At 44.2% G+C, this 13,481-nt stretch overlaps 1 protein-coding gene across 1 annotated transcript in view; it reads left to right on the top strand.

The window, feature by feature from the left end:
- The window catches only part of PEX5L (peroxisomal biogenesis factor 5 like), a 63,884-nt gene extending 57,085 nt beyond the window's left edge, over positions 1-6,799 (top strand). Inside the window, exons 9-14 of the mRNA XM_032224902.1 lie at positions 451-594; positions 2,480-2,550; positions 4,097-4,294; positions 4,513-4,678; positions 6,068-6,225; positions 6,595-6,799. Coding sequence (XP_032080793.1) covers positions 451-594; positions 2,480-2,550; positions 4,097-4,294; positions 4,513-4,678; positions 6,068-6,225; positions 6,595-6,799 — 942 coding nt within the window. The remainder of the gene's footprint in view (positions 1-450; positions 595-2,479; positions 2,551-4,096; positions 4,295-4,512; positions 4,679-6,067; positions 6,226-6,594) is intronic.
- The last annotated feature ends 6,682 nt before the right edge of the window (positions 6,800-13,481 follow it).

Raw genomic sequence — 13,481 nt, 5'->3', positions numbered from 1 at the left:
CTCTCCTTCTCTTTTTTCTCCCTTCCTCCCTCCTCTCCTTCTCTTACTCTCCCTTCTACTCACCTTTCCTTATCTCTTTCTTCTTCCCTTACCTCTCCTCCACTCCTCCTCTTCCTTCCCTACTATCTCTCCTTCTCTTTCTCTCCCTTCCATCCTCCTCTCCTTTCCCTTCTTTCTTCCCTCTTTTCACTACTTCCTTCCTCCTCTCCTCTCCTTCCTTCTTCCCTCCCTTTCTTTTTCTATTGTTATAGGTGTCTCTTTCAAATCTCAATTTATGTTTTCTTGGGAATGGTATTTCCACAATCCCATATAATTTCATTTTAAGGTAGTCAAATTTTATTCCCAGGCTCCCTGAGACTTTCTTGTGAATAGATCTCCATACGATCATGTGGATAGTTTTCTACGTAAGTGTCCCTATCTAACTGCCAACACTTTAATTTCCTTTTTCAGGGTTATTACTTTCACACCGAAAATCCCTTCAAAGATTGGCCTGGTGCTTTTGAAGAGGGACTAAAAAAACTGAGGGAAGGAGATTTGCCCCTCACCATCCTATATTTAGAGGCAGCTATTCTCCAAGACCCACATGATGCTGAGGTATCTACCCTGTTGAATATCTGGAACTAGTTAAAATTCCCTTCAGAGTCTTTTATCAGTTGTGAAGAAACAGCTTTGGATTTCTTGGTGCTCTCTGAGCTTGGTTGTTTGCTTGCAGACTTTTAATTGCCCAACTAGGTAACATCATCAATGTGGGGTTTGCTCTCTGTTGATAAACATTAGCTTGCCCCTCCAGTTTTGGTGGAGGTGTGGTGTTCTCCTTTATTAATGCCTTGATTAGAGTATTATTTGATGAGTAGAGTAGAGTAGAGTAGAGTAGAACAGAACAGAACAGAACAGAACAGAATTCTTTATTGGCCAAGTGTGATTGGACACACAAGGAGTTTGTCTTTGGTGCATAACCTCTCAGTATACATAAAAAGACAAGATACATCCATCAAGACTCATAAGGTACAACACTTAATGATAGTCATAGGGTACAAATAAGCAATCAGGAAACAATCAGTATCAATATAAATACAAGCAACAAAGTTACAGTCCTGCAGTCATAAGTGGGAGAAGGTGGGTGATAGGAATGATGAGAAGACTAATAGTAATAGTAATTCAGCCTTAATGAATAGTTTGACAGTGGGGAGGGAATTATTTGTTTAGCAAAGAGATGGCTTTTGGGAAAAACTGTTCTTGTGTCTAATTGTCTTGGGGTGCAGTGCCCTATAGCGTCGTTTTGAGGGTAGGAGTTGAAACAATTTCAACTGTCCAGGGTGTGAGGAGTCAAAAAGCCCCTTTTGTGACTCGTGCAATATACAAGTCATCAATGGAAGGCAGGTTGGCAGTAATTGTTTTTTCTGCAGTTTCTTAGGCTTTTTTTCAGGCCGTTTTTGATGCTTTTTTTCTACCTGTTTTCAAAAAAATGGGCTGAAAAAAAGCCTCAAAACTGGGCCAAAAAAGCCTCAAAAACAGCCCCCAAAAGCCTCAAAAACAGGCCAAGAAAAGCCTCAAAATGGGCCAAGAAAAGTCTTAAAAGGGGCTGGAAAAGGCTTTGAAAATGGACCAAGTAAAGCCTTGAAAATGGGCCAAAAAGCCTCAAAATGGGGCAAAAGAAGCCTCAAAAATGGACCAAAAAGCCCCCCAAATGTGTCAAACCCCTCCCCAACAGACCTAAAAAGCCTCAAAAATGGGCTAAAAAAACCCTTGAAAATGGGCCAAGAAATGCCTCAAAAACGAGCCAAAAAAGCCTCACAAACAGGCCAAAAAGCCCCCAAAACATGTCAAAAATGGGTAGAAGAAAGGCTGGAAAAGAGCCAAAAAGAGGCCCCCAAAAGGGCCAAAAATGAGGCGTGCAGAGGTGCGCCTTATTGTCAGGTGCGTCTTATAATCCGAAAAATACGGTATATTTCATAGCCTTGGTGCTTTCTCACTTATATATAATTTGAATGTGATAACACTGTTTTACATTCCCTTGAGCACTATATCCTTGTGTCCAGTCAGAATCAACATCTTTCTGATTGGTTCTGAAGTCGACATTCAGGATTTAGAATGGAGGGAGTAATGTGGTGGAATGTAGTCTGGATTCCCAGGAAGGAGGGGCTGCATGTCAGAGGAATTTAGATGGTTTGTGAGGGAGAAGAGAGTGAAGGAAGCTCCTCCCTAAGAGCTCCCTGTGTATAGGTTTAATGGTGCAAGTGGTCTGCTTTAGTTTAGCAAGATCTCTGTCTGTAGAAATCTAAAGGAAACTGCTTAGAACCCCAGTGTATCTTTTTTTATTTCTGAGCTTGACATCAATCTTGCCAGAATAAAGCACACTTTTTTTTCAGCCTTGCTTTTTAAAATAAAGACCGACATGGCATTCATAACAAAATAATTTCCCAGAGTTTATTATGCTGATACCTAGCATGGTATAATGCTCACACTTCCCATTTTGCAGGCCTGGCAGTTTCTTGGAATAACCCAAGCAGAAAATGAAAATGAACAGGGAGCCATAGTTGCCCTCCAACGGTAAGTGATGCTAATGACTGTTGGTTTTATGTGCCCAGTGGGTACCCAAATGGTTGTCTTATTGCTTTCAGAGGGAAAGAGGGAGTCCCGGTAAATCATGGACATATCTTTAGGGGACTGGAGGCTAAAACTTATGAAGACCAGTCCCTGGAATTGGTCATTCCTTAAACTACGTCTAGTTTAATGAAGAGATGCAGTGGCTCAGTGGCTAAAACACTGAGCTTGTCAACCAGAAAGGTTGGCAGTTCAGTGGTTCGAATCCCTAGCGCCGCACAATGGAGTGAGCTCCCGTTACTTGTCCCAGCTTCTGCCAACCTGGCAGTTCGAAAGATAAGATCGCACAGGGTGGGACTTCTTCAGGTGCCGTCAGCCAGACAATGTTGGCTGGCAGCTCCCCGGAGGAGGGCCTTCTCTATAGCCGCTCCGGCCCTATGGAATGAACTACCCCCAGAGATCCGGACCCTACCCACTCTCATGGCCTTCCGAAAGGCTATCAAAACCTGGCTATTCCGGCAGGCCTGGGGCTGTTGACCTCATGACTAAGGTCCAGCCCCGACCAGATTGGGTGCATGATGAGGTTTTAATCTATCTTCTCTGTTTTTTTTTAATTCTTTATTTTTAAGATTTGTTTCTTTTCTGTAAGCCGCCCGGAGTCCTCCGGGATTGGGTGGCCTATAAATCTATTAAATACAATACAATACAATACAATACAATACAGAAACAGGCCTATTTCCAGAGTGTCCATTTTTCGCCCTCCCCGAGCCTCCACGTAGGCCCTGCACTTACCTGGAATGATGAACAGGCCATGTGGAGACTCCTGGGAGGGGAGGGTTAGGCGGGGCCAACCAGTGGTGGCATTTGGAGATTCACTGAACCGGGCAGAATCCTATCTAGAGGATCACCCGAACCCATGCAAACCATCAGCAGCCCACCCCTGGTTGCTATAGAGCAAGAGGCCTTGGCAGAGGTGGGTTCCTACCAGTTCGCACCTATTCGGTAGAACCGGTTCGTCAAATCTACCGAACCTGTTAGAAGAGGTTCCACCAGTGGACCCGGAAAGAGGCCACACCTACAGAAGAGGTTCAAACTTTTTTGAAACCCACCGCTGATCCTTGGATATGATTATTCTACACTATCATGCTCATATTTATAAAACTCAGTGCCTCTGTGAAAGGTAAGGATGACTACTACGTTTGTGGTGCAATCAGAACATTGCGTGTGTTGAAGTTGTTTTAACACAAACCAAAGATGCCTTTTAAAAAACAAGTTTACATCCTATTCTTATGCATGCCAATGCTGTGTGTGAGGTAATTTAAGGTGGTTCTGACAAGTGTCATCGGCATTTTCATATCTGGTCACATGGGCGGCAAGCCACTCCCATCTGGTCACATGGGTGGCAAGCCACTCCCATAAAGGAGGCCACACCCACAGAGTAGGTTCGAACAATTTTTGAAACCCACCACTGGGCCTTGGTGATAGTAAGTCCATCTCTTCAGCCCACTGAGAACCATCTGCTTAACCAAGTTTCCTTTTTCCTCTGCTCAAGGTGCTTAGAGCTTCAGCCAAACAACTTGAAAGCCCTCATGGCCTTAGCCGTGAGCTTCACAAACACTGGCCACCAGCAGGAGGCCTGTGAAGTCTTAAGAGGCTGGATCAAACAGAATCCCAAGTACAGATTTCTCTTCAGAAGCAAGAAAGGTTCTCCGGCATTGCCCAGGAGGATGTCGAAGACAGCGGATGAAAGGTAACAATAATCCCGGATTACCCGATTTACAAGGAAAAAAATTGGGACACTGAAACATCACCCAACTCAGCCTGAATTTAAATCATGTTTTCCATGAAAAAAGGGAGGGAGACATGGGAGCAAATGAATTCTACCATCTGTTCTGAGACACCCCCCCCCCCCCCGGGCCATAGTTTCATTGCTCTTGTACCTTTATCTCTACCCGGCGCTATTTCTAGTTCCCTGCTGGAAGAAGTGAAGGAGTTATTTCTTGAAGGAGCTCATCATAATGGTGAATTGATTGACCCCGACTTGCAGACGGGACTTGGAGTGCTCTTCCATCTGAATGGGGAATTTAACAGAGCAATAGATGCATTCAATGCAGCCCTCACTGTGCGCCCAGAGGTAAGTTTGGCATTAAAATGTTTACTTCTATTGCCCAATGCCCTTTAAACTATTAATTAGTGTTCGCTTTAGCCATTAAAGTGCCTAAAGTGAATCATTAATTTCAAGCCCCTTTTATAGACTGCTCCTGGGGGCTGGGGGAGCAAAAACGAGAAAAAAACAGTCCATTTTTTCCCTCCTCAGCCCCCAGGAGCACTCTGGAAGCCTCCTAAAGGCTATGCACAGCTATTTTGGCAAAGGGGGGGGGGGGGTCGGGAGGCCAAAAATGCTGTATTCAGTGTATAAGACGCACCCAGATTTTCACCCTTTTTTTGAGGAAAAAAAGGTGTGTCTTATACTCTGAAAAATACGGTAGTTTAAATAGTTTAGCAGATTAACAGAGTTGTAAGGGACCTTGTAGGTCATCTAGTCCAGCCCCCTCCCAAGCAGAAGACCCTACACCATTTCTGACAAATGGCAGTCCAGTCTCTTCTTGAAAGCCTCCAGTGATGAACTTCCAAAGGCAACTTCTGTTTCATGGGTTGATTGTTCTCGCTGTCAGAAAAAAATATCCTTAATTCTAGATTGAATTTCTCCTTGATCAGTTTCCATCCATTATCCTTTGTCTGGCCTTCAGGCACTTTGAAAACAGATTGGCCCCTTCCTTTCTGTGACAGCTCTTCTTCCAATTCTGGCTTGCCTAACAAAAAAAATTAGGAGTAAATCTCAGAAAATTATCTTGAATTCAGAATTCGGAATCAGGACTCAGCTGGAAGGGACCTTGGAGGTCTTCTAATCCAGCCCCCTGGTCACGGAGGAAACCCTCTAACATTTCAGACAATCTCAGAAAATAATATTGAATTACATGTCATACTAGTGAAAGGACTAGTAAGACACTTACTATTACCACCCATATCATTCAGGGGTGGGTTCCAGCAGCCGCTACTGCTGGTTTGCCCAGGGGCACGGCACGCACATGCTCTTGATGCGTGCTGTGCGCCCATGTGTAGTACCACTAAAATTGCTCTGTGCATGTGCAGAAGCAAAAAACAAAATGGCGCCACCAGGAGAAACGGTTCGGGGGCATGGCAAACCTGGGTCACTGCAGGTTCCAGCGACCAATGGCGCCAAATTACTACCGGTTTGGCCGAACCGGTCCGAACCCAGTAGGAACCTACCTCTGATATCATTTGAACAGAATGAGCAAAAAAACCCATATCAAAGTACTTGATGCACAAGTATTATACCCAGTGATTCAAATAATTTAACAACCCATTCTCTGCCCTAACGATTTCTTCCAACAACCAGTTCACCAAACTGCTCAGAAAGTTAACAATCAGTTCTCCCGAAGTGGTGCGAACTGGCTGAATCCCACCACTGATTACACCTAAATTGTTGTTGTCTTGTCAGGATTATTCGCTGTGGAACCGTCTAGGCGCAACCTTAGCAAATGGGGATCGAAGTGAAGAAGCGGTAGAAGCCTACACTCGAGCCTTAGAGATTCAACCTGGCTTTATAAGATCTAGATACAATTTAGGAATCAGCTGCATCAACCTAGGTGCATACAGGTAAGCAGGTCTATATGCATTTTGGTTTGTAGAGATTCTAAGTCATCCAGGCCATGATTGTCCCAAAGGTGCTTTTACAGGAGGCAACTGGACGTTCTTGGGTTTTTTTTCCTTTTGAAGACGTTTCGCTTCTCATCCAAGAAGCTTCTTCAGCTCTGACAGGATAGTGGGGAATGGCAGGATTTATAGTCCTTGCAGACAGCTGGTCATTTGCATACTTTTAGAGGGTCATTGAGGCCACATGGAGGTTTATCTGTGTCCTGAGGGTCACTTGTGTAGTGTTTTGACTATTTTGGTGGTTAGATATTGTGGAAACTGTGGATTATTTTTGCCCATGTTTTGTTGTTGTTTTGTTTTCCTAACCTGCAGAGAGGCGGTGAGCAACTTCCTCACAGCTCTCAATCTGCAACGCAAGAGTCGGAATCAACAGCAGGTGTCTCAGCCGGTAATTTCAGGTAATATTTGGGCTGCTCTCCGGATTGCATTGTCTATGATGGACCAGCCAGAACTCTTTCAGGCTGCCAATGTGGGTGACCTGGATGTGCTATTAAAAGCGTTCAACATCGAGTCGTAACTACGATCTCTCTCGGTCTTTCTCGCTCACATCTTCCAAATGAATCGTATCAATGCTCTCCCCTAAGAGAAAACATCCTTTACATTCACAACCTGAACAACAACACGAACAGAAATGAATTTGGACTTCTTTCCAGTGTGAAGGATCCCATCAGATCTTCTGGGAGGGGTGGGGGGGGAAGACGTTCATAAGCACAACATTTTGTAAATACACACCTGACGGGGCTTGGATGTCTGTGACGGAATTAAGAGAAGAACAGCTATCTGGATAAAGTAACATCACTTCAAGAAACAACCTTGCTTGCATGTTCTATACAACATCCATAGGTACAAAGAAGAAAGGAAGGTTGCCTTACCATGCTACAGAGACTCAAGAGCACATAAACCAGGAAGAAAGGGCACGTTTTCTTAAAAGTCGTCTTCTAGTCCACTGGATTTGCTGCCCTTGACCCATCGCATCAGTGGGGGAAATGGGTAACTCAAGGTTTCATTTCCCACAGATGTGATCTTCAGTATATGTGCATGTTAGATAGCTGTGTTTTCTCCATACCTGTATTAAACTGGCAGATACTTAGGGATTTCAATTCTATTAGCCGAATTTTTATTCTGAAAGCTGTTACCCGGCGAATCCCATCCAACAGAGCTCTCACGCAATTCCAAAACTATGTGTGCATGTCAAATAATATCTATCAGGGCTGTGTGTCATGCAATTGTAAACTGCTATTTGCACTAGATGTCGGGGTATGTAAGAGTAGGGCTGGACCTAACTGGGCACCTTAGACAGGTATCTGGGTGACCTCTGCCCCTTTTGTCTTTCTAGCTCCAAACACCACACATTGTAACATTGGACAGCTAGCTTATTTCAGAACATTAGCTTTCAATCATCTGTTTTAGGTGTTTCTGAAATGCACTGAAATATTGGGCGGGATGTTACTTAAGAATGCCAGAATGTACAGGCAATCCTCGACTTACGACCACGATCGAGCTCAAAATTGCTGTTGTGACGCGAGACATTTGTTAAGTGAGTTTTTGCCTCATTTTACGACCTTTCTTGCCACCGTTGTTAAGTGACTCGCTGCAGTTGGTAAGTTCAAAATCTGATGGTTAAGTAAAACTGGTTTTCCGGTCCAATGATTTCAAAGGGGGGAATCACATGACCTCGGGACACAGCAGTGGTCCTAAGTATGAACCAGTTACCAAGCATCTGAATTCTAATCACGCCATCCTGCTACAAAGGTTGTAACGGTGAAAGTTGGTCATAAGTCACATTTTCCAGTGCTGTCATAACTTTGAACAAAAGTCAGTCAAGGACTACCTGTAATTGGAATCAGTTCAAGATGGCTGCCATCCCCAAAGTGGTCAGAGAAGGTTTCATGCAGTTGCTAGGCAACAGCAATGTGCTTCCTTCAATGAACAGGCCAACGTTGTTGGCCACAGGTATGGTGAAAAGCAAACAGGAGGGTTTTTTTAGCAGCTGGCTGCATTATGTCTCAGCAGGTATCTGGCCATTGTATCTGCGGATCCTTGTTTTGAGCAGAGCTCACAACTTAGATAGAATTTATAAAACTTGCACTTTAATCTAGCTTTCTTGCTTTTTTTTAAAAGGAAGACCTTATGCCGTGCTTTCAACTCCTCAAAAGTGGTTGCATTGGCCTAAACCAGGGTTCAGCAAACTGTGGCTCCGGAGCTGCATGTGGCTCTTTCATCCCTCTGCTGCAGCTCCCTGTCACCGATTGGCTCCACAATTGATAGGGCTTTTGGTTAGGAAAGGTAGAGGAAAAAGAAGGCCATGCTAGGAGGAGACTCTATGGTGGGGGAACCGGACTTCCGGTCGGCTTCAGAATTGAAATGGGAGGGCTTCCAGTTAGGACCTTTGTGGCTCTTTCGGTGTTTAGGGTTGCCAACCCCTGGCCTAAACCAAGGTTTCTTAGCTTTAGGGGGTGTGGACTTCAGCTCCCATGGCTGGCTGGGGAATTCTGGGAGTTGAAGTTCACGGTCCTTAAAGTTGCTAAGTTTGGGAAAGCATAAGAAGAAGGCTATCTTTAAAAAAAATAGAAGTTACACAATTACAGTGGAGCATTGAGATAACATGGATGACAAATTTTGGCAATGAGAGAAGGTACAACTGTTCCTTCACCTATCTCAAGAAAATGTGCATATGGGCGGATCAGTGCCCGAAGTGGTGTAGGGTAGCCTGCCTAAACAGGAGGTTGGATGAGAAGACCTCCAAGGTCCCTTCCAACTCTGTTATTCTATATTCTTGCTTTGGCAAACAAAGCAACTCCAGCCCACTTTTCTATTGCTATAATAAAGAAGTTGCAGATGGAATGCAAAATTGCTTTCCATCCTTGAGAGAAACATGGCCAAATCTTTTGGTCAACCTTAAAGGGAGGTTAAAAATACACAGATATACCCCACGAAGACCACTAGGAAAGAAGCAAATTGAGAACAATGAATCAGTGGAACAGAATTTGCCTCTAGAGGTTGTGAATGCCCCAACACTGGAAGTCTTTAAGAAGATGTTGAATAGCCATTTGTCTGAAACGGTATAGGGTTTCCTGCCTAGACAGAAGGTTGGACTAGAAGACCTCCAAGGTCCCTTCCAACTCTGCTATTGTATTGTATTGTATTGTATAGTTTCCCTTAAAAACAAATGCAGGAGTTTGCGATCTATTGGCTCCAGGTACCTCAAGACAATAAAGTGCCTCATGAAAAATAAAATAAAAATTCCCCTTAACTCATTGACAAAAGGTCACATGTGGATGGAAGAATACCATTGGTGGGATTTTTCTGCATGTTCTGGATGGAGAAAGAGTGATTGGGCTCTATCAATAGGGTTTTCCATTTCCGTGTTCATTTTACAGGCTTTGTGGGGTTTCAAATAGGGGTGGGATCCTACCGGTTTAACAACCAGTTCACTGGGCATTCGCCCACGCACCTGACATGTGCCGCGCATACATGTGCAATACACCAAAATCTCACCTTCAGCATTACTGCTGGCGAGGAAAACAGTTGAAGCGCGGGAATTCACTCTGCTGCCCCGATCAGCTGGACTTCAGAAAAGGAAATATAGGCGAGTATACCCCAGGAGCGGGTGGGTGGGCCCACTTCAAAGTCAGAGTGAACCGGTTCGCTCCCAGCTGATAGTCGGAGCTACAGGTTCGCCCGAACTGGCCCGAATTGGTAGAATCCCACCCCTGGTTTCAAATGCTGGGAAAACATGCTGTCAGTTTTCAACACTGCTCAGAGGCAGAAATGTGGTGGAACATAGCCTCGACTTGCAGAGGCTCTTTCCCACACAACAAAGAGACAGGAGGGCTTGGGATCTTGGGCGTGAAGGTAACAGTTATACAAATACAGGTATCCCTCGACTTTTCACCACGATTGAGCCCAAAATTTATGTTGCCAAGTGAACATTTGTTAAGTGAGTTTTGCCCCCTTGTTATGTCTTTGCTTCCCACTATTGTTAAGTGAATTGTTGCGATTGTTCAGTTTCTACTAAGATGTGGGCGCTCCATCACTGGAGTTTTTTTTAAAAAAAGAGATTGGATAACCATTTTTCCGAAATGGTACAGGATCTCCTGTTTGAACAGGGGGTTGGACTAGAAAACCACCAAGGTCTCTTCCAATTTTGTTATTCTGTTACATACTCTGTGAACTGCTAGGGTGGTGCCACCTTTGCCCTCTTCCTGCCTACCAGATATTCCTAGAGCCACTATCTTTGCCCTCTGGGAAAGAGCCCTTCTTTGCTCCTGCAGTTCTGGACTTCCATCCACCACAGGATATCAGATTATATACATATGTACAGTACAGTACAGTACAGTACAGTACATACATACATACATACATACATACATACATACATACATACATACGGTCAGAGGTGGGCCGCTCCCAGTTCTCACTGGTTCAGGTGAACGGGTAGTTAAGATTCTGCGCAATTCGGTGAACTGGCAAATCCCACCACTGGATTCCCCTCCCCCCCACATTTTCAGCCCATTTTGGCCCAAAAATGGCCTGAAAAGAGGCCGAAAAATAGGTGGGGCGAGGCCAGCCAGTGGTGGAATTAGCCCCAACAGGCTGAATCTTACCTCTGCCTTTGAGGCGAGTGGCCAGGAGGTGGAGCTGGGTGTGATGAGTGATGTCACCCATCCAGTCACATGACCAACCGGCCACGCCTACCCAGCCAGGGGACCAGTAGTTTAGTTATTCAAATCCCATCACTGCACACAGCATGCTACATGTATCTTCAGGTGAAAGCAAACATCTGGGATTTCTTTTTGTTAACTCTTACAACTCTCCACTCTTATCTCCAAATGTGGATCCACAGGTGAATTTGCAAGGCTTCCCACCAGCCTGAAATCAAATGTATTTTCAGCACAGCCCAGGCGATTCGCTTCTAATAAGCAGGGACCTTAGCAGACGCAATAACATTTAGATGCAAATGCTGCAATCCATCTTGCCGTTTCCCTCACCCCTCCCAGCCTCTCCAGTGAGGTTATAAAGCTACCAGTGCATATCTATTGGAAAGTGCCATTTATTTTTATGGTGAGTGAGCAAAAGACCTCAGTCCCTTCCTGCCTCGCGGATGGCTCTCCGAGAGTCGAGATGCAAGAGTTCATTAGCGGGACTGAAAGAACTCCATTATATTGTTTCATGGGAGACTGGAATGTCAGTGTAATGGCATGAATGGCAGTGGTGAAATCTATTTTTTTCTGGCATCGGTTCTGTGGGCGTGGCTTGTTGGTGGGGGGGCTGTCATGTGACTTGGTGGGCGTGGCTGACTTTTTTTCACTTTTTAAAGCATTTTTTTTCCTGCCCGTTTGGGCGAATAGCCAGGGGAAAAATGCTTTAAAAAGTGGAAAAAGAGGTTCCAACAATCGTACGTCTGACAGCTGATCCACGCGATCATCAGAAGCTTTTTTTGCTTTTTAAAGCATTTTTTCCTATCGGAACCAGCAGGGAAAAATGCTTTAAAAAGTGGGGGGAAAGCTTCTGAAGATGGTGCGGCGTGATCCTCAGAAGCATTTTTTTTACTACCGGTTTGCAGAACCAAAGACAATCGTCCCTTCCAGTTCAGCTGGGATGATTTCACCCCTGATGGATGGGTACCTTATAAGGGAGAGAGGAGGCAAGCCCAGAAAAGGATCTTTGATGAGATCGGCTGCCTACGTGACCAAATATTTCATGTGGGGGCTCCTCTCCTTTTATAAATGTTCAATCAGGACTGACTGTGGATTAAATTTGGGGCTTGCCGGACCTTGTTGGTGGCTGAATCGTGGTAGCATGACATGCAATACACAAGCTCTGTCCCCCAAATGGTCCATCCTGTGTCAAGGTTATTCTGCTCCCTTCTCTTTCCATGAGAGTCTAGCACGATGCTTTCCCGGCTGCTCACGAGTGGTGCAACAGCATCAGTGAAATGGTTCAGGATGATAGGATGGAGAAGGAATTCAACCCAGCATCTTAAAAGTGGTACCTACTACTGCCTGACCTTCTTCCTATTGCTCGGGCAGACCCCTTTTTATTTTAATTACCGTATTTTTCGGAGTATAAAATGCACCTTTTTCCCTCAGAAAAGAGGGTGAAAATCTGGGTGCATCTTATACACTGAATACAGCATTTTGGCTTCCCGAAACCCCGCCACCCCTTTGCAAAAATGGCCATGCGTAGACTTTAGGAGGCTTCCAGAGTGCTCCTGGAGACTGGGGAGGGCAAAAACAAGCAAAAAACAGGCCATTTTTTGCTCATTTTTGCCCTCCCAGCCCCCAGGAGCACTCTGGAAGCCTCTTAAAGGCTATGCATACCCTTTTTTTGGCAAAAAAAACAGACCCATTTTTGGGAGGTCTGCAGAGTGCAAAAACTTTTTTTTTTATTTGCCTCTTCAACATCTTGGTGCATCTTATACTCCGGTGCATCTTATACTTTGGTGCGTCTTATACTCCGAAAAATATGGTCCATTTTTTTAAATGTTCTGGCTTTCCCCTTGCAGACACATTAACCTTCAATGCATTGGACCTCTTCAGTCGAGGGGATGTTGGATCTAACAGACAACAGTTTCTCCTCCATTTTATGCATGCGTACTTCTTCCATTTAACAAAAAAACCCTGGCCATTTTATACATGCATCCAATATTATTCGATAAGGGTAAAAATCACATTTGTCCTTTTAGAAGTCATTTTGGTCTTATGGGTTCCCTTCGCCCCTTTTAAATTTTAATCATGTTTTTTACAGGACATTTCTATTTTTATCTAATATACATAGCTATATCCACTTAAGTTAGCAAAATACCATCTCGTTACCATTCTTCTTTTCCCTTACTATATATTTGTGTGTGTGCTTGTATATGTGTGCATGTATGACGGTGAGAGAGAGTGTGTGTCTGCTCTTATAGGGGTAAAAGTTTGTGCTAAAGAGATAATTTTTTTGTAAAATATATATATATATATAGACTCTCAGGTACCAGTACACTGCATGTAGCCATATTTAACAAGAGTGTACAATTACAATGCTTGCCAGATTTTTTTTAAAAAAACCTGGCAAATGCTACAGCTGGCTTAACCAGTCCCTGAGAAAATAACATTAATGAGCCACAGTTTTCTTAGGGCATGTACCGTGTTTCCCTGAAAATGAGACAGGGCCTTATTTTCTTTTGCCCCTTGAAATAAGCGCTTGGCCTTATT

This window comes from Thamnophis elegans, chromosome 10 (genome assembly GCF_009769535.1).
Source record: "Thamnophis elegans isolate rThaEle1 chromosome 10, rThaEle1.pri, whole genome shotgun sequence".
NCBI classification, from domain to species: Eukaryota; Metazoa; Chordata; class Lepidosauria; order Squamata; family Colubridae; genus Thamnophis; species Thamnophis elegans.
Note: the sequence above shows the minus strand (reverse complement) of the source record. Positions and strands in the feature narration are given on the sequence as shown.